Source organism: Aquarana catesbeiana, linkage group LG01 (assembly GCF_042186555.1).
Source record: "Aquarana catesbeiana isolate 2022-GZ linkage group LG01, ASM4218655v1, whole genome shotgun sequence".
NCBI classification, from domain to species: domain Eukaryota; kingdom Metazoa; phylum Chordata; class Amphibia; order Anura; family Ranidae; genus Aquarana; species Aquarana catesbeiana.
The window spans coordinates 510,117,416-510,139,216 of NC_133324.1; the positions used below are offsets into that span (position 1 = coordinate 510,117,416).

Here is a 21,801-nt window from a genome sequence, read left to right on the forward strand (position 1 = left end):
GGTAGCCAACACAAATATCTTTTTTTTGTTCAACCAGCATGCTGGATGAAAATAAAGCAGCAGATTGCCCCATCCACATCAAGCCTCTCGCTAAGCCTTCCCCACCAGCAGAATACAATGATCAGTGGTGTTGCCAGATATAGTTGGCGGCACTGATCAATCAGGAAAAATGGCTGGTTGTAAACAAAGTTGATTAATAGATTGATTAGTGGACAACCAGCTAGCCCACACACGGATCGAAATTTGGCCAGTCCCTGGTGCACCAACCAAATTTAGTTCCATGTATGGCTGGCTGGCTTTAGAGTCTGCATGGGACAGCTGCAGTGTTAACACAGATGCTGCACTATGGAGGAGAATTTTTTTTTTTTTTTTTCATATACCCCATGATTCTCATTGAAGAAAATAGTTATTCTTTAACATATGGGACTAAAACTCCAACCCAATACTAAAAATCAAGCCTCTGTTGGTGACTAAAAAGCCTGGCACATCTTTGCTCTTACTTTCTCAGGAGAGACAGAGGTTGGGGCCTTAGTAAGCCGCTTCAACTTTACCAATGCTTTAGAGAGGGGGGTGGTGGGGGAATGGATCCTGCTCCTTTAAAGCATGTTATATTAGACGGTGCTTGTGCCGTGTCATTTGGTCCCCTGAAACACCTAAAAAACCTGGCTGATCCTACCAGTTTCTACCCTCCCCTATGTAAACTGACCATGGTGCATCACAGCTGCTGAGCCCTAACACCGTGGTCAGTTTACGTGCCTCTGTCATCCACAGCCCTGCTCTCCTGTGTCCCTCCCTGTCAGCTCTTGACAGTGCCCACCCCCTCCTGCTCCTTGAATAACTAACATGTATGCACCATCAGCACTGTCTCCTATTGCAGTGTCCCCCTCTGTGTGTGATTTATCAAAATAAATGCTGTAAAAACCTAATTTCAGAGCTGAGATCTGCGATCACCAGACCGGCCGGTTCTCTCCTCCTCTCGATGTCAGCGGGGGAGCTCGGCCCCTTCCGCTGCATCTTTCAGATGGGGAGAGGAGAGAGCTGGCCACGTGATCACAGATCTTGGCTCTGAAATGAGGTATTTACAACATTTATTTTTATAAAAATCACACACAGAGGGGTACACTGCAATAGGAGACAGCACTGATGGTGCATACATGTTAGAGTGGCTTTACAAGCACTAAGAAAAGACTCCAGGCAACTTCCTACAATGGGATGATTTGTGACTATAGCATGTTCAATTTGCAATCTGAATGAGAAGAAGCCAAGTGAGAATTTACTCAAATATCCAATAATGTGGGGAAAATAAATACCCACACACAAACAGGATTATTGCTCATACATTATTGGATGACTGAAGCCACAGGACAGCTTCGACTCATTCACTAAGCCCAGTAAAAATTCACTTTTTAAAAGGGAATATTCACAATGCTCAGTAAACAGCCTGTACTCATTTAGTAAAACAACCCTATTGTAACACCCACACACATTTCATCACCTTCACCAGTCTATGGCGCAAACGTTTTTTTGTTTTCTTCCTAAAACACCCCTTCCTTGCAAGTAAACCCATGGTAACCCTGCTGCATCCCTGCCTAGGGACACAAAAACCTTTTTCACAATAACTTGAGTCACACAATGAAAGTCTAGGACAATGCTTTTAAACCCTCTTACTTTCTATCCTATTCAGTAACTGCAATCACCTCACTGTATTATCATGGGACCAGAGCCAAACATTTTATTGTATATAAAGTATTTGTGGTCAAAATGTAAAATCATATATTCAATACTACTTCTAGTGTATTCCTATTAATCTGAATGATCTTGAAGTTTGTAAGCCAACTTTGTGAAGAATCTTACACTAAGTCACTGAATTCTGTGAAACATTCACTATGACTGGGCTCAAAATATGGTACCACATCCAAATATAGACTGATCATTAAGAAGCATATAAATAACTGGACTTTTGGGGTACACACAGGCACATTATGCCTTAGAGTGAGACAATGTTATTTTAGAATGTGTAGCTAGTGTATATGGTGCAGGTGAATCAACTGTCCAACATGTTTCTTGGAATGATGTGCATGATAGTCACTAGTCACTATGTCCTGTGAATATGCACAGCCATGTCACACATTTCACAGAGCCTGTGGATAGGGGATATTACTGCGCTAACTCAATTAGTGAAGAAAAATGAACAGCTGCTACATAAGAATGTGACAAAAATTCAATGCAAAAGATCAGTGAAAAATGTAGCGCTAAAAATATAAAAACAATGAACGATATATCAAGTATTGTGTGTAAATAATAAAAACTCTGTGACAAAAGCCTTAGCAGACATGTAGAGCATCAGGGATAGTGTGTCCTCCACCCGAGATAAGGGGTCTACACTCTTACTGGAAATGGTGGACTTGAATGTCAGCAACGAGTCAATCAAGTGAGGATAGCCTGATCAGCAGATTTTCAAAATGATCCAGGGAATCCAAGGAATCGTCCAGGTAACCATGAGGCTGGAACTCAGATGTTAAAGCGGAGCTCCACCTAAATGTTTTTTTTTTTTAAAAGTCAGCAGCTACAAATACTGCAGCTGCTGACTTTTAAAACATGGACACTTACCTGTCCAGGGCGCCCGCGATGTCGGCACCCGAGGCCGAACCGTCTCTCGGTCCTCGGGTGCTGCCGCCTCCATCATCGGGAAGGGAATCAGGAAGTGAAGCCGTGCGGCTTCACTTCCCGGTTCCCTACTGCGCATGCGCGAATCGCGTAGCGCAATATGGCTGGTCCCTGCTGTCTCTGGGACCCGTGTGTTTCCCAGCAGACAGCGGGGGGCGCGGGGGGGGGACAGCATGTGGCGTAAATAACCGCAGATTCTGCGGCTATCTATGCCCTAAGTGGGTACAGATACCTGTAATATACAGGTATCTGCACCCCCCTCCCCCCTGAAAGGTGCCAACTGTGACACCGGAGGGAGGGAGGAATCCGATGAGTGGAAGTTCCACTTTTGGGTGGAACTCCACTTTAAGCAGCCAGACTGGAAAGCCAAAACTCCCATCCGAAGGGATCTGATTACAAGATCACATTGTTGAGTCATCAAAAAGTTCACATTCTTCACTTCTCTCAAAAGTGGTCCGGTCTGGCTGCCTAACATCTGAGTTCCAGCCTCACGGTTACCTGCACGATTCCCTGGATTTGTTCTTTGAGCGCTTTGGTTTACCTGGATTGTTTTGGAAATCTGCTGATCGGGCTATCCTCGCTTGATTGACTCGTTGTCGCTGGCATTCAAGTCCACTATTTCTGGTAAGAGAGTATACCCCTTATCTCGGGTGGAGGACACACTATCCCTGATGAGGCCTTTGTACCCCACTACTGAGCAACAACTTTACGCGGTGGACTCCATATATATGCTTACCATAGGATTGTTTCACCTTTGGGACTTTCTCGCCTGTGTTTCTACTCATTATATACACAAGCTGTTTTATATTCATTATATTTGAGATCGATTTTTTTAATCACAAAGGTTTTATTATTTACACACAACACTTGATTCATTGTTCAGTGTTTATTTTTTTATATTTTTAGCGCTACAGAGCCTGCCTTCTGACCTACAGAGGTGCTGAGGGGAGGAGTCAGTAGGAATCAGCTTGCAGACAGCAAGGTACCAGGGATATGTAGTCCTTAGAAAATAAAAATAAAAATAAATGGCAAAGGAGAAGCTGCAAAGCATGCAGGGAATCCAGGATGTCATGCAAAGACGACCAGCAGATAGACAGCACTCACAAAATGAAGGGGATTTTTTTTTTTTTTTTTTTTTTTTGTTTTATGTAAGCATATTGTACTGTCAAATAACTACGGTTTGTATTGTTATTACAATGCTGACATTATAAAGTAAAAAAAAAAAAAAAAAAAAAAAAAAGTATGCTGTGACCACAGAACTCTTAATTTACAATCTGCTGCGTGTCCATTTTATATGGTTTTGTCAACTCAAATATTCAAGACAATCTCGGATAGATTTTGTTACTTTAGGGATAAATTAAGTGCACCCACAAACAATCACTTTCAGGAGAGCAACTAAGCAGCAGCTTTCAGGCATTCAGGAGGCAACCCTGCCACTTATTGGATGCACTTTTTTTTTTTTTTTTGCTTAGTTTCCTTGCTGAATGGGAATTGAAAATGGAACTAATGGGCTGCAACCACAAGCCAAGCATTTGCAGCATGGCCTCATTTATTAGAATGAGCAAGTTTAACAAGCAGTGCCATCTGACAACTTAAGCTGCATTAAATTTGCTTTGGCCGCAAAGCATTATACCATGTGAACAGCCCACTTCTGCTGTATGTTAGATTTTATTTGGGTGGCTGTGAGGTAGCAGTAAAACCCCCTCCCCACATGTGTGAAAGATCTTAGTAAATTAGATACTCTGACATCAACTTTCAAACCACAGATTTCCTACCCTGTCTGGAGACTTATTTCTGACACATACTCCTCAGCTGCAAGTGTCCCTATGTGTAACTGATAAGGCCATCCATATCAATGGTCAGATTTGATCAATATAGAAGGCTCTGGCAGACTGCCAAGTGGTCACCTAAAAGGTGCATACATGAACCACGGCAGACTGTGCACTGCTGCAGCTTACATTGAGGGGATTTAACATCCTTTAAGTAGAATTACCCAGACAAAATACTGCTTCACAAAGTCTAAAACACTGTTTATCTTCAAATAAATTTAGGGGGATTATGAATACTCCAAGGCAAACATTCACTCTTTGTTAGCCATCAACCACAGGTAATGTCATTCTAGCATACAGAGGCTAAAGCACCATTAAACACATGTACTTACTGGGGGTCTGTTTTGTGGAAACATCTTCAACAGAGGTAGGATGACTTGTCTCAAGTTCTATTATGGACCTGTCCTGGAAAAGAACAGAGGAACAGTCTTTAAAACAGCTGATCATTCACTCTGGTATAAGACTGTTAGCTAATGCCATAGAAAAATCTATAAATAATCAGTTATTAAAACTTCTTATAACTATTTAAAAGCACCTGCTACTTTAAACTGCATGTACAGTTTTGATTTTTTTTGTATTTTTAGGTCTTTTTTTCTTTCAAATTATTTTTCTTGTGGTTTTGGATTTCTTCAGGTGCATCATTGTTCCTGAGCCTGTAACTGCCCATACACATTCATCTAATCTTCCTTATGTGCACCATATCTTCTGGTTCTCCACTGCTTCCTTGCCTCAATTTGGCTATGGCTCTCGAGCAACAATTTCATCATCTAATCTACTTTGCTGCTGCATACTTCTTTATAGCTCATTCATTCTCCCTTATACCTTCTCACTGCCTTACAGGGCTACACAGCTTTTACAACACTTAGGCTAGATGAACAACCTGGGAAGTGAAGTATAAAGAACTAGAAGGGAAATAAACGGTTTGTTACAAAGTTAGCATCCCACAGCTTCTTCCCTTACTAGAACCAATGACTAAAGCTGAGGAACTAGAGCAGTGGTTCTCAACTCCTGTCCTCAGGGCCCACTAACAGGCCAGGTTTACAAGATAACTGAAATACATCACAGGTGATATCAATTGCTGCTCAGTGATTGCAGAGTTCTAGACTGCATCTCCGCAAGGTAATACTTAAAATCTGGCCTGTCAGTGGGCCCTGAGGACAGGAGTTGAGAACCACTGAACTAGAGCTTCTAGCCTGCATTGTGTATGGGAAGCTACTATTTAGGGAGAGAGAGAAGCAAGTCTGAGAGTGAAGAAGTTCCAAACACATAGTTCCGCCTGACAGGGCGCACTGCCTTTCTGTGGAATCCAGAGAGCAGCAATTAATCTCCCACTAGAAGCTGTAGAGTCTGGAAGGAAAAAAAATCCTCCCTCTTCTCTATTCTGTAGAAAAGCAATGCAACCTGGCAGCAGTGAATGTATGAGCTTCTAGTCTGGCGTGTTGCTAGACAGCCAAAGCCAAGTCTCGCGGTTTCTCTCTTTTTTTTTTTTTTTTTTTTAGTAGAGGCAACTGTCAAGTTGTTTTGAGAAGGACAGGCAGAATATTTGTTTGGTATAGGTCAATATGAAAATACCACAGAAAAAAAAAAGGAAGAAGTAGGGGAGTATTTAAGGGATCATCTGCATGCTACAATGCAACACAAAAAAAAAAAAAAAAAAAAAAAAAAACAAAAGCTATGTAAGAGGGTTTTCAAATAGAAAGGTGTAATTATACACATCATGAAGCTTAGGTATGAATTTGATTTCATTAGTCTAGCTTGGACCATTTGAAGTATAATTATATATCATACCTGAGCAGTCCCTGTGGAAATTGTACATCAATGTAAGAGTCGTCTCTATTACAGTGATAGAGCGGCTGCCTTTCTGCATTGCAACTACAAGGGATCGCTCACTTGGCAATGCCGCTATTCACAGATCACCATGCATTATAATAAGAAAAATACAAGGAGTTTCCTGATTGGATGTGGTGGGGCTGTGTGTGAAGAAGACATCACTCTTCACCTCATCCAATAAGAGAATGTCTTGTATTCTTTAAAGCTAAAAATGTATTATAATGCAGCTTACCAATCATTAGATGTGGTGGCTGTATTAGTTTTCTTTTCTTCTGCTTTTCTCCATAGTGATCTGGCCAGCAACACACCTCCTGTATTAGACAACTGGAGGAATGAGCACAGTAGACGGCAGCATTGTCAGTCTGGGGGAGGGGGTTAAATGTATTAGCAGATTTAAATATACTAACAGATTGAAGCCAAACTCCAACTCACACTTTATAATGAATTACAGCAAACTTTTTTTTCCCCTTTTGGGATAAAGGTTTTGCATGAATAAATAAAAGCTGATCATTTTAATCACCCCTTCCAGTGTTAAGTGGTTTGTCTCATCCATCTAAACTGATACATTCTGCTGGGGAGTTTGTGGTTTTGAAAAAACAGACTGTTGGCTCTTTCACACGGGGCGGATCAGTGATGATCCGCCCAGTGAACACCCGCTGAGCAGAAAGATGACAGGTCCGTCGCTGCACAGGACCTGTCAGAGCGCCGCTCTCCCCTATGGGGGATCGGATGATGACGGACCTTAGTGTCCGTTGTCACCCGATCCGATAACGGATGGAAAAGTAGGATTTTCCTCCGTTACACTTTTCGGATCGGAGCGGGTCGGATGTCAGCGGACATTTTACCGCTGACATCCGACGCTCCATATGGATACATGTATGTCCGTTTTTTTAACCCGAAAACGGAAGGATGAAAAACGGACATATGGATCCCTCGTGTGAAAGAGGCCTTACTGGCTAGATCACCAGATGAAAACAGAAGAAAGAAAGCCTATAAAAAAGGAAACTCCTAGACCAGCCGGACTGTCCGAACCATCAGGCTGCCAGTGTACAGCACCACATCCACATTGCTCCGTTCAGCAGTCACTGGTTGCTGGGACCACGGGCGCCCTGCAACCAATGGCATTGCGTGTGCGCCCCGCCCCCCCCCCCCGTGCTGTTTGTGATCGCCGAGTGAGAGTTGGAAGCCGTGAGGTATGACGTGCTATGCGCGCCCCTTCAACAAGACTCCTGGCGCAGCTCAGGGGCACACTGATGGGCACATTTTGTTGTGCCCAGAGTGCCCCTTGACATTAAATATGTCCAGAGAGCCCCTTATTTTATGTTAGTGGGGGGGCACGGTCATGGGCACATATGTTAGTGGGGGTCATGGGCACATATGTTAGTGGGGGGCACGGTCATGGGCACATATGTTAGTGGGGGTCATGGGCACATATGTTAGTGGGGGGCACGGTCATGGGGGTACCTGAGGTAAAGGAGCACGCTGATGGGAGACACCAGATGTAAGGAGGCCTTCTGATGAAGAAACCTGATGTAAGAAGGCACTATAACAGGAATACCCGATATAAGAGTACTCCGATGGTGGCAACTGATTTATGGGGGCACCCAATGTAATGAATTACTGTGGTAGGAACATTATTAGGAACATTTACAGAGTATTGGCAGAGCGTGCGGCGAAAACAGTAAGAAATGCGCCAAACGCGGCTTGCAGCAAAAAAAAAAGAAAAGTAGACACGTACACTCTTTCATGACACAGATTTGTGATTCGGACCTCGGCAGAAAACATTTTTTAGTTACCGGATTCACTACCCCTGTTCCAGAGCTATCACATATAGGAATTGGTAAGCTGCAATATAAGAATTTTTTTTCCATATGGTTTAATACCACTTTAAAAAAAAAAAAAAAAATAATAGTCTTCTGTAAATGGGACAGTGCCAAACCCCACTATGGTTACTATGCAGAATGGAACCCACTCGGAACAGGACCATTAGCAAAAACTACCACAGTAATCGCTCAGGTATTTGGTCAAGCTGGACTAACAGAACTATTGAATAAAATCATACCCTAGATTCTATTTTAAACTTCCCTAGGCTTGTCTTATTTGCTGGGTAAAGGAGAAGCACATACACTCACTGTACTCCTTCGTGCAAGCTTTTCCCCCCCCCCACATTTTAGAATTTGAGCAATGCTGAACAAGGTATATTCCATTCATAGGATTGTAGGAAAGCAAGAGATAGAACTTCACACAAGGTCTTCAATATTGCTCAATTAAACTACACTAACCTTTCCTAAAAAGAAAAGAAAGCATTAAAGTAGAACTAAACCAAATAATATTGAAATACATTGCATTTTAAAAGTCCAGAACATGGTTGTAAACCTCAAGCATAGAACTTTAAACAAAGCATATCCCTCTATAGTGTAGACTTTCTATCCAGGGCACCAAATGTCATTTCTGTCTGCTGCATAGTTCCTCTGCTTTCAGCATGAATCACTTCTGACAAGTTTTTCTGACACCAAGAAGTGACAGGGGAGGGATCTCCAGAGAGAAAAAAAAAAAAAAGGAAGAAAGAAATATATAGACAATATCCCTAGTCAAATTTTTAACAACTATTTGAAAGTTGTTTTAAAGTCTCAAGATTGTTTACCTTAAGGCCCCTTTCACACTGGGGCGGTGGGGGCGTCGGCGGTACAACAGCGCTATTTTTAGCGCTGCTGTACCGTCGTTCTTGCAGCGGTATTCGGCCGCTAGCGGTGCAATTTTAACCCCCGCTGGCAGCCGAAAAAGAGTTAAAATCCCTCGTACAGCGCGGCTATAGCCGCGCTGTCCCATTGATTTCAATGGGCAGGAGCGGTGAATACACCGCTCCTTCACCGCTCCAAAAAAGCGGTTTGCAGGACTTTTTTCACCGCCCTGCCTGCGCACCGCTTCAGTGTGAAAGCCCTCGGGCTTTCACACTGAACAAACAGCGGAGGCTGTTTAGGGGCGGTTTTCAGGCGGTATTTTTAGCGCAATACCGCCTGCAAACCGCCCCAGTGTGAAAGGGGCCTAATACATTCAATACCTTAAAGTGATTGTAAAGTCTCATTTAAAAAAATAAAATAACAAACATGTTATACTTACCTGCTCTGTGTAGTGGTTTTGCAGAGCAGCCCAGATCCTCCTCTTCTCGGGTCCCTCTTCTGTGCTCCTGGCCCTTCCCTCCTATCGAGTGCCCCCACAGCCAGCAGCTTCCTATGGGGGCACTGGAGCCGAGTCACAGCTCCGTGTGTCCATTCAGACAGGAAGCCCAACCCGGCCCGCCCCCTCTCTCCCCTGATTGGCTGAGACACAGCAGCGGCACCATTGGCTCCCGCAACAGTCACTCAAAGTCACTCAGCCAATCAGGAGTGTTCCGGACGGCTTAGACATTCGTGGACATTACTGGAGAGAGATGGGGCTCAGGTAAGTTAATAAGGGGTGCTGGGGTGGCTGCTACACACACAAGGTTTTTTTTCATCTTAAATGAGTTGTAAACCCTATGCATTAAGGTGAAAAAAACTTTAGTCGCTAACCGCCCCCCCACTGTTTTACTCACCCGAGTCCTGTGATTCACACGACGGAGATGCGCTCTTTCCCTCTGCCCGTTGTCTCGGCTCTCGATTGGATAGATTGATAGCAGCGCAGCCATTGGCTCCCGCTGCTGTCAATGAAATCCAATGATGCGGCACCAGGGGGCGGGGCTGAGTGGAACCAGGGCTCAGGAGCAAGCTCGCACGAGTGTCTCCATGGGAATCGGTTTCCTTTTAGGGGCACCAGAAAAAGGAGGAGCCAGAAGAGCTGGCGGGGGGATCCAAGAAGAGGCGGATCGGGGCCGCTCTGTGCAATCCTATTGTACAGAGCAGGCAAGTATAGATATGTTTGTCAATTTTAAAAAAAAAAATAAAAAATAATGGGGGCAGCAGGGTGGGTGGGCTTTAATGCCCACGTATGTCCAGTGTGGCAAATGCTTCTGTGCTGATGGGAGTGTTCACAGCACAGTGGTCGAGCTGTCACAAAGAGCTCCTGTCTCTGGTTATAATTAGGAGACAGCGAGACCACAATAAAGCTTGGTTCACACCTATGCAGTTTGCTTTTGATCCGTTTCTGTAGTGCGTCTTGGCACATGCATTTAAGGCTCCCTGACGCTTTCCAAAAACGCAGTGGCAAAAAATAAAAAGCATAGATGTGAATGTGTCCCAGAGGAAACTATGTTAAAATGGACTGTAGTGCGCTTCTGCAAAAACATAAACATAGGTATTAACCAGGCCTAAACACGATTGGGAAGTCAGTCCTGCCTGTGGATGGGAAGACCCAGTTGAGGGGCGATTAATTTTATCTTAATAGGGCACACACAGATCACATGACCAAAACAACATGCTTGCCAATTAGGAAATCTACCCATGGCAACATCTATAACAACTAAAAAAAATACATCCCTTTTAGACAAACTTCCGTTGAACAGACCGTAAATAAATACTTGCACATGTTGCAAACAGAAAATAGCATATTATTGTCTACAGTATTACAAAGGAAGTGAATAATGAGGAACTACGGTCACTAAACAGGCTTGTTTACATAGGAGCAAGCATTATTGGGCTCTGAAGAAAGCCAATCTACATCACCAAAAGTACTTCAAAACAGTCCTTTATCAGCTATATTCCACAAGTTATAAACGCACAAAGCAGACACCTTGTTAAATTACAGGCACAGAAAGCCAGCAAGAGAGGGATGCAAGGAAGAACAGGGTGTGTAGGTATACGGAGAGGTGTGGAGAAAGGCTGAGGGGTGCCTATGCCTTGAAGGCAGCCACAGAAACATGACGGCCTATCCCGAGTTTGAAGCCTTGCCAGAGGAGATCAGGGAGGAGAGGTGCTGACAGATCCGGAGGAAACCCATGGCACAGAGAACACAGACTTGTGGTAAGAGTGAAGTGTTACAAAAGAAAATATATAAAATATTGAAAGCGTATGTTTGGTCAAAACTTTTTCCTTTATAGAATCCCTGTTGTGCATTCCTACTATCCTCCATAAGAAATTCCCCATGCTTAGGGCTCGTTTACATTTGCATGGGGGGGGGGGGGGGGGACAAAAAGAAAAAACAAAAACTTCTGATTGAGCTGTGTTTTTACCGCCACCTAACCACTCCCCCTTAAGCTCCAAAGGCTGGATGGAGGTGGATGGGTTGAACATATGTTGCAGCCTGCAATGCCTTGCTTCAAGAGTTAACAGCCTGTTATGTGCAGTACCACCAGCTGAATGCGACCCATTAAACACAATGAAATGAGCCCCTGAAAGAGAATCTCCAGCAACAACACACAAATAGGAGTCCGATTTTGATTTCTGTTTGTGTCCCCAATGTGGCTTTTGCCTCACTTCCTGTCTGAAAACCACTGTAAGGCCTTGTTCACACAGGGTACACACAATACCGTATGCAGTCCCACTGATATCTATTGGCACAGAGTGGCTGCATGGACACAGCTGCTGTGTCCCAGTAGGACATCCATTTGGGTACAGATCCCTGAGCACAGGCAGCAACCATACCAATGTCAAATTGAAATACAGCCGCTGTATCCCAACAGACATCAATAAGTCTCCCTGCACGGCGATGCATGGGACACCTGTCTGGGTAATCACTGCAATGCATGCGTTTATGGTATTGTACATCCTGTGTGAATGAGGCCTAAATGGGACAGTAAGCCCTGGTTCACACAAAAATAAGTAAATAAATAAAAATTGGGGTAGGACGACTGCATTCTCTTACGCGGATCGGAGGCAGCCGGGTGTAAAACGGACAGTGGACTCCAATTAGTCCCAAGCGGGCTCTGAGTGGGCGCAGACCTGTAACCCCTCCCGCTCTGCTCAGACAGATCCCCTGCTGACCGGAACAGAAGGTGCCCATGTGAAAGGGCCCTAAAGTCATGTTCGCACTAGGTGCAGTGACTGGTGTTTTTCTATCCCATATGCCCCAACATTGCCTTAAGGTGGGCTGCAGATAAATATAGACATACCGCACTTTTACACACCACAGCTCAACTGAAATCGATGAAATGTCACTGAAATTTAAAAAAAAAAAAAAAAAAAGAAGAAGATCAAAACAAAAAGTAAACAGGCCCCTTTCAGATGGGGCGGACTCCATCAAGTGGAGCTATCATCCGCCTGCTCAGCAGAGATATCCCCCACAAAGCCCACTGTTCTCTATGGGGCGGTCAGAGATCCCCCACACAGCCCACTGTTCTCTATGGGAAATGGACCGCCTGTTCAATTCCATCCAACCAATCCAATCGACAGATGGGGATTCCCATCCGTCTGTTGTTTTTAGCGGACAGATTCCGCTATCATCCGCCGCTCCTTACAGAGATATGGATGGTCCAATCGGGTATGGCTGAAAAAAAACTGACAGGTGGACCCAATCGGTCCATCAGTGCAAGGCACCGTCCCCACACAACAGGGACCGTCCCGCATGCTGACAGTGTTCTTTGTAGCATACAGGACGATCTCTGACATGTGTGCTGGTGATTGGGGTGGTGCTGTGCATTATGATATAAGGCACCACCAGTGCACAACAGGGACCATCCTGTAGGCATATAGACCAGTCACCCTGATGGGATGGCACTGTACCTTGTAACAACACAAGGCCCTGCACAACAGGGACCATCCCGCATTCTTTGTTGCATACAAGAAACTCTCTGTTGTGTGATGGGGTGGTGCTGTTCATTATAGCAACATAAGGCATCACCAGCGCACAACTGGGACCATCCCCTAGGTAAAAAAAAAAATAATTGTTCTTTAGCATATAGACTGGTCACCCTGATGAGGATGGTGCTGTGCTTTGTAACAACATAAGGACACACTGGCACACAACATGCTGACCGCGTTCCTTGTTGCATACAGGACGCTCTCTGTTGTGTGCTGGTGATTGGGGTGGCACTGTCCATTATAGCAACATAAGGCACCACCAGCGCACAACAGGGACCATCCTGTACGTAAAAAGAATGTCCTTTAGCACAATGTTTCTCAACTCCAGTCCTCAAGGCGCCCTTACAGGTCATGTTTTCAGGCTCCCCATTATTTTGTACAGGTGATCTGATCAGTTTCACTGCCTTAGTAATTTACCACAACCGTTTCATCTGAGGGAAATCCTGAAAACATGACCTGTTGGGGCGCCTTGAGGACTGGAGATGAGGGCATTGTAGCATATAGACCGGTGGCTGTGATGGGGGTGGTGCTGTGTAACAACACAAGGCCCCGCCAGCGCACAACAGCGACCAGCCCACATGGTCAAACCGCCATTTAGCATACGGGCCGGTCTGCGCCCCGGTGTAAGGCCCCTCCCACACATAAAATGTCCCAGCATGCAGCAAGTGTGAATGGGGCAAACTCCCCTCAGACCCCAGGTTCGAAAATTCCTCCCAATCCATGTAAACATTTCAAATAAAAGTTGTGTGCGGACACCAGCACGAATGGTCCCTAGAATGTCCCTGGGGGAAGGCCCCCACCATCTTTCCTTGTATATCAATGGAAGTGAGCAATACACAACAACACAGGATGGAGATGGCTCAGGATGTCCTCACATCTATATCACCTCCAGACAATGGTCGGCCTCATGTCCCTCCAGCACACACACACATCTTCCTCCTGTGGTCACCCCGGTGCTGTGTCCCTCTCCCCTGTCTGTATACAGCACACATACGGGAGATTCTCCCTCCTCCCTCTCCTCTCCTCTCCTCATAGGCCTCTCTGTCTCCCCGTCCTCTTCCCCCCACCTCCCCCCCGGATCGCCCCTTCTCACCGGGCCCCGAGGTAGGAGGAGCCGGTGTCCAGTCGGGCCCAGTCTCCCGGTGCTCGGTGCAGCCCCTCCCTCCGGCTCAATCAGCGGCCGCCAGCTCCACGTGGGTCCGGGCTCCTGCAGACTGCCCCAGCTAACTTCAGCCAATCCCGCTCCGCTCTGCCCCACGTGGGCTCCCGGTTGCTTCTCCCTCATTGGTTGCGAGTCGCCGAGCTGCCAATCAAAGTGATGGTGGACTCCTTTAACCCCTGAAAGCCTGGAACTTAGAGTGTGTCTTCAAGCTTTAACCCCCTCAGTCTCCTCTCCTAGCTCTGTGTGGACTTTGGGAGGAAACAGTACCGCAAAATAAAAGAGTACAACCTTCCAGAGGGCCAGTCTTGTCACCTCTGTGAGGAACATGGACTTATTATGCCCTATTCCACCAGGTGCGGTAGGACGCTATTTCAACGCGGTCCCAAAGCACGACAAAATGCCTTCGCTCATAAAAAAGCGCGTTGCCGGTGCGGCAGCGCGCGCCGAAAAAAGTAGGCATGCCCTACTTTTTTTTTTTTTTAGCACAGCACAATGAAATCCACCACCTTGCACCACACTTTGGCCAATAGAACTTAATATAACGTCACTTTATATTATATTGTAAAGCGCAGCGCAAACTGTTAGCGCTATATAAATCCTATATAGTAATACCACCGAAATACTGTACATATTTTTAGATTGTAAGCTCTAACGAGCAGGGCCCTCTGATTTCTACTGTATTAAAGTGTATTGTAATTGTAAAGCGCAAACTGTTGGCACTATATAAATCCTGTATAATTATTATTATTATTATTATTATTATACAGGATTTATGTCAACAGTCTGTGCAGCGCTTTACAACATGAGGGCAGACAGTACAGTTACATTACAATTCAATAAAGGAGGAATCAGGGGACCCTGCTTGTTAGCGCTTACAATAATATATATATAATATTCTGGCGGCAAGGCAGCTCTCCTGTGCAAAATCATGTACCTGTACGTAATTTTGCACTTCCGGGTCTGAGGCGCGTATGCAAAAGTGTCACTTAGTGTCCCATTTGTCCACCTCAATGTCGCAGACCCGCTATAAGTCACCGATCGCTGCCATTACTAATAAAAATAAATAAGACCCCTTTCACACTGAGGCAGTTTTCAGGCGTTTTTAGCACTAGAAATAACCTCTAAATAACGTCCTGAAAACCGCCTCCCATTCATTTCAGTGTGACTTTTCACACTGGAGCCATTAGGAAAATCCCGCAAGCAGCATCTTTGAGGCGGTTTGGGAAAACGCACATGCCCATTAAAATGAATGGGCAGCGCTTCCAAATCGCCTCAAAAGTGCGGCAACACGGGCTCTTTTAATCCCTTCTTTGGCCGCTAGATGGATATGTTTTATAGCAGAAAGCAAAATATCGTGTGTTTTGTTTTTTGTTTTTTTCAAAATTGTCAGTATTTTCTTGTTTATAGCGCAAAAAATAAAAACTGCACAGGTGACACCCAAATAAAACCCTATTTGGGTACAGAGTCGCACGACCGTACAAATGTCAGTTAAATTAACGCAGTGCCGTATCGCAAAAAATGGCCTGCTCATGAACGTGGGTAAACCTTTCGGAGCCAAAGGGGTTAATAATAAAGTTTTACTAGTAATAATAAAGTAAAAATAATAATAAAAAAAACAAGGTAAACCTTGCAGTGAGCCACAAACAGCACGGCTGTCATCCTACAAGCACATCAGCAGCTGCGTTCTGGTGCAGCCACTGCTATGAATGAGCCCTAAGGGTTCATTTGCCCTTCAATATGTGTGTTGGCGTGCTGCATTGCTGTGCATTTTAACTTGCGCTGGAAGGGCTCATTCACACGGGCGGTTAGGTAGTGAAAACAGACGGCTGAGCTATGTTTTTACCATCCTCCAATTGTGCAACTTGAAAAAAAGGACATGCAACCACTCAGAGCCGTACATATGCCAGCACAAATATTAACCCCCCCTTCGTGTTCCGCCGCCAGCACCTGCACTGAACGCAACTCATTCAAGAGAATGGGGCCTACAAGCAACCATGTGCCATGCATGAAATTGCAATGCAGTGGATTGGCATTTTTCAGGATTAAACCAGGCAATGAGGAGGCAGCATATTGCTTCCCTTAGAGGGGTGGCAAAGGCTGCTGCCCACCTAAACAAGGCCTACAACTTTTTTTTCTTCAATAAGCTTTATTTGTAAAGGAAAGTTTAACAGACTGTTATGACATATGTGTTTAAGCACATTGCAATGCGCTTACATGCGTTTACACATATTGCGCTGAAAAAAGTAGGGGACATTTCTATTTTTTTTTTTTTAAGCACAAGGATTTTGCAACCTAAAGTAGACGTAAACCCCATTATTAAGATGTGAATGACATTTCAAAAATGTTTTTAAATCTGTAACGTTCATGAAAATAATATCCGGTGATCCTGTCATAAGGTCCCATTCACACATCACTCAGCGGGAACGTGCGAGCAATTTAAAAAGAGTGATTTACACGCGGAAAAGCATGTTGCACATAGGGCAGTGCATTCACTTGAATGGGCTGCTCTATGCGTGTTTGTCATGTCAAAAAATGTTCAAGGACCACGTTTTTGACTCTGAGCCAGGCACAATTTTACATGTTTTCCAGCAATTCTCACATTTTGCGCCGTGTTTGTGTTGCCATTCAGAATGAATGGCACTCAAAAACGCCTTGTGCGTTTTGCAACAATTTAAAAAGAGCGATTGATACGTAGGAAAGCGTGATGCAGATAGGGCAGCCCATTCACTTGAATGGGCTGCTCAATGCGTGTTTGTCACGTCAAAAAAAAATTAGGGGCCAGATTTTGGCTCTGAGCCATGCACAATTTTACACGCTGCAATTCTCATGTTTGCGCCGTGTTTGGGGTGCCATTCAGGATGAATGGCATTCAAAAGCTCCTTGTGCGTTTTGCTGCAATTTGGAATCCTAGGCAGATTTGCGTCAATTCTCTCTGCGATTCCAAATCGCCTGTATGTGATTGGGTCCTAATGGCCGTACACACGATCCAAAAATTGGATGACAGGTTGTCCGTTTTTTTTTTTTTTTGTCTGCTAGTCGCATATCAAAAATGGAGAGTTTACTAAAGTTACGAAAATTCTCTTACGAGAGAATAAAAGGTCAGAAGTGTTGTCATGTGTTATGTATTTCTATTGTATTTTCGGACAACAACTGTACTGATTTAATGAAAATCGTAAGATCTGGTATCATACGAGAAACATTTTCATGCTTGTCCCATCGGATAATATCGGATAAACTGTCGTGATTGTCTCTTGTAATCTCTGTACTAACGATCAGCTTATCATACAATTGCGTCGAAAGCGGTATTTTTTTGTCTGATTTTCGGATTGTGTGTACAGGCCATAGGGGTGCTTGTTCAGGCACTTCCTGTTAGAGGGTGTCCATGTCTCCCCATTGTTCCTGAGGTTGTCACCTTGTCATATATGCTTCTGAAGGAGACAACAAACGGCCTTTTAAAACACATTACATGTGCATGCTCCACTGTTCTCACTATCAGGAAACCATTTCTGAGAAATATCTTACAGCCATCACCACATAAACAGGATGCAGTAGTAAACGGGATGCAGGAGATCAGCAGCTCTGAGATACCACCAAGGATGAAAAAAGATGAAAGCAGTTAGCTAAAAAAAATCTATTATTTTATGATTTACAGCATATTAGTAAACTAAATGTCATTAAGTTATCCCCTGTTCACACCTGAATGTCTTGTCAAGTAATTACCAAAGCATGACAACACTCAAGACGAAGAATCCCATTATTCTCAATGGGCCTGTTCACACCTGAGCGTTGTGTTATTTGTCGCCTTTTGCGTGAAGATTGAAAAAGTACATGAGTTTCTTTGAAGCAGAATTGCGAGTTTTGGCCCCATAGGTTTTCATGGGAATGCCTGAAAAACTTTAAAAGTCTATGGGGTACGTAAATATGCTCCTCTATTACACGTCATGTGCACAGATGTGCAAATTAAAATATTGTATAATGCTGAAAACTTAATTATTGCTCATATACTGAAGGGACATGACTAGGTGGACATAAACAAAAGCAACCTCACCTGGACCAAGAAAGGCAAGACATTAGAGCAGTCAGGACTCCATCCATCGCTTCATCAATATCCATGAAGAAATATTAAAAAATACTGTATACATCTCGTGACATGAAGAAAATATTGATATATCTGTCACTTAAAGCTGTTGTAAACCCTTCTGTATACCCATTGAAGTGACTAGCCTCAGATGATACACAGAGATGAAACAAATTCTCTTACATAAGTTCTACCTGTTTATCTGGAGTCTTCTCTTTTCTACATCCACTCAAAGCGCAGAATTTTTAAAGCTTGTCTGAGTTGTCAGAAAACAGAGGGCAGAGAGCTGAAATTGCACTCTGCAGAGCTCAGTGTGGAGAGCTCTGAGAGCTGATTGGAGGGAAGGTTCACACCCCGCTCCACACAGCACACAGAAATAGAGCTGAGGCTGTCAATTAGCTGGAGCTCCCTCCCTGTCACCCTTTTTCTCTTGGTGTCAGAAAAACTTGTCAGAAGTGATTTACGCTGATAACAGAGGAACGAAGCAGCAGACAGAAATGATGCTTAGTGCTCTAAATTGAGACAAGTTCACATTATTGAGGAATATGCTTTGTTTATATTTCATGACTGAGGTTTATAACCACTTTAAGGTATCCAGGCGTGGCACAATAAATATGACCTAAATTTGTCCATACACTATACTAGTGATGGGGAACCTTGGCACCCCAGATGTTTTGGAACTACATTTCCCATGATGCTCATGCACTCTGCAGTGTAGTTGAGCATCATGGGAAATGTAGTTCCAAAACATCTGGGGTGCCAAGGTTCGCCATCACTGCACTATACAATCTGATATTACAATCTCTTTAGATTATCAAAACTAGTAATATGAGGACACGCCTAAACAATACATTTAACTTGTATCAAAACAGGCGGGCCCTTGTACTGCATAGTTGATGGTAGATTTAATGGTGGCCATAGACACTCTGATAAATATTTGATTGAAATTGGTTTAAAAAAATGTTCTATAGCCTACAACCCAGTTGTTCGATAGTGGATTTCAACTGATAGGTGGAAGATCCGATTGTAACTTATCAATCACATCTCTGTTTCCACTATGCAATCTCATAAACCATTTCATCAAAATACAGTCTGATTCATAAACAAAGCATCTCAGTGCTGCTGATTGATCGATACATCACAAACCTTTAGCGATCGACTCAGTTTGATCAAATCCAATCTAAATCGAGTGTAAATCATTGGTTTAAATCCAAAGCAGGACACCATCTGTTTGCAAGTTCTATGTGCTTGCGAGGGTTTCACGCTGGTAAGTTAATTGGTTCCTGTATGTGTGTGTATGATGTATGATAGGGGCCTTAGATTGTAAGCTCCTTGAGGACTGATGTGAATGTACAATATGTAATACATTGTGCAAATTGTCAGTGCTATATAAATAAATGTAAGAAATATATAAAATTAATTCATTGATCAGATGTGAACTCATGCCTATTTAATTGATTACTGATTTGATCGTTTTGCCCGAATTCCACATGGATCACATAATAAAAGCAAAGTATGTATGGTCACTATATAGTGGATTTTACAATCAGATTATATAATGTATAGTGCTTAAGGTTCTCTCTTCTGCCGCCTCCCTTCTCCCTCTTACACAATTAAAAAAAAGTAAATACCCTTTTTAAATTAAATTTGTGTCCTTATCCTCACCTAGGTGAGGGTGATATATCTATACCCCTCATATGTGCATAAATGCTACAGATCTGTTTGGGAGCCCCACAGTGTTTCTGCGCATCTCCTAGATTGTAAGCTCTAACGAGCGGGGCGCCTTCTGATCCCTCCTGTATTGATTTGTATTGCAAGTGTAATGTCTGTCCTCATGTTGTAAAGCGCTGCGCAAACTGTTGGTGCTATATAAATCCTGCATAATAATAATGTACAAGATCCAGTGAACTGGCTCCAGGGATGTTCGACGTTTATGGGATCTTGCACATGCACTGACAATGCACATGTGAACATTGGGGGAAGGGAAAGGGATCACCGCTCCAGGTGGAAATGTGGATATAGAACTCTCCTCGGAACTGGAACACCAGGTGCCGGCTAAGCATATAGCAACATGAGGCAAAAAGGAAGTTCTAAACAGCCACACTCCGGAATATAGACTTTATTAGTAAAAAGTCCAACAGATACAAGCCACGGCAAAAAATGGGACAAACGAACTGACGCGTTTCACAGTTAACAGTGCTTAGTCATAGACCGTGACTAAGCACTGTTAAGTGTGAAACACGTCAGATCGTTTGTCCCATTTTTTGCTGTGGCTTGTATCTGTTGGACTTTTTACTAATAAAGGCTATATTCCGCACATGCGAACATGTGGCAGGGCTATGCCAGGTCCCAAAGACCTGGCAAAGGCCCCCCATGGCATGTCTGCGCATGCATCGGGTCTCAATTTCAGGAAGACTGCACCAGAAAAGTGCAGTGTAGGGAGAACTTTGTCTGCAAGCATGACAATGCTGGACTCCGTGGATTAGTAAATACGGACTAGGGACAAGTATTTGAAATATACACTTTCATTTTTGATAGTAAGGGTGGCATTCCTCTTTAGTGGTGGCTATACACACTTCTATTTTATTATCTGACCCATGTGTGATTCGATGAAAACGATCAAATGGGCAAACGACCGAAATGGGCATAGTTTACCTTGCGATTGATTTAGACTCGATTTAAATCAGATTTATTCAAACCGAGACGAATGCCTGGGACAGATATTATTGATCACGTTGCACTGATCGGCAGCACCGAGATGCTATGTTTGTGAATTTATTTGTATTTTGAACAATTCATTTAGGAGATTGTGTGGTGGAAAAAAAACAAAGATACAGTTGATAATTTACAAATATAACTTCTATTGTTCAAAATCCACTTCATCACGTGGGTCATATCAATCGATTAGGTTGTAGACTATGGATTCATTATCCAATTGGGGGGAGGGGTGATCAATTGGAAAAGAAGTTGACCATTTATTAAATGCATGTATGGACATCATAAGGTAGAAAGGCAGAGTGATTGGATAGAAATGTATGATGAAATCAGGTCATCAGTGGTTCTCAGAGGATCACCAATATATAATACACTCCAGTAATATTGTTTCCAGTATTCAGCCGACGTGAACTGGTTGTTTTCCTGGGAAGAAGTACGACTATGGGGGATCTCCTGATATTTCCGAGATGTACAGTGGATGAGAAAGATGTGGTGGTACAATGGTACCATGATGAGGAGGACAATGATGATGCTACATCTCCTGTATCCAAGCCTGACAAGTCGGACTCCCCATGTCTCCTCTGGAGACTGCTAACAGGAGAGAGAAGGGGAGGCTTTTTTTTTTTTCCTGCACTCCCCCTAATCCTTTATATCTCTTCCCCCCTCCTCCTCTTCATCCATCTTCTCCTGAATCTGCTCACCCCCCTCCCCTCACATACCTTCTTGTTTGCATGGAATGCTCATGGGGATGGGGGGTTAACCCTGAAGAAGGATAAACAAGATTAATACAATAGAGGACCTCCCTCC

The 21,801-nt window shown here is 43.8% G+C and overlaps 1 protein-coding gene across 11 annotated transcripts in view; it reads right to left on the reverse strand.

Annotated features, from left to right (window-relative positions):
• LOC141103845 (transducin-like enhancer protein 1) overlaps positions 1–14,295 on the reverse strand; it is a 94,069-nt gene extending 79,774 nt beyond the window's left edge. For 4 of the 11 annotated variants that reach the window (XM_073593933.1, XM_073593963.1, XM_073593924.1 and 1 more), the window contains exons 1-2: positions 14,133–14,295; positions 4,829–4,901 (exon numbers count right to left, since the gene is read on the reverse strand). In XM_073593933.1, the coding sequence (XP_073450034.1) occupies positions 4,829–4,852 (24 nt within the window). In that variant the 5' untranslated portion in view covers positions 4,853–4,901; positions 14,133–14,295. Of the gene's footprint in view, positions 1–4,828; positions 4,902–6,558; positions 6,689–13,914; positions 14,081–14,132 lie in introns of those variants that run through there. The other 7 variants (XM_073593941.1, XM_073593899.1, XM_073593956.1 and 4 more) reach the window with 4 other exon arrangements.
• Positions 14,296–21,801: the final 7,506 nt, after the last annotated feature.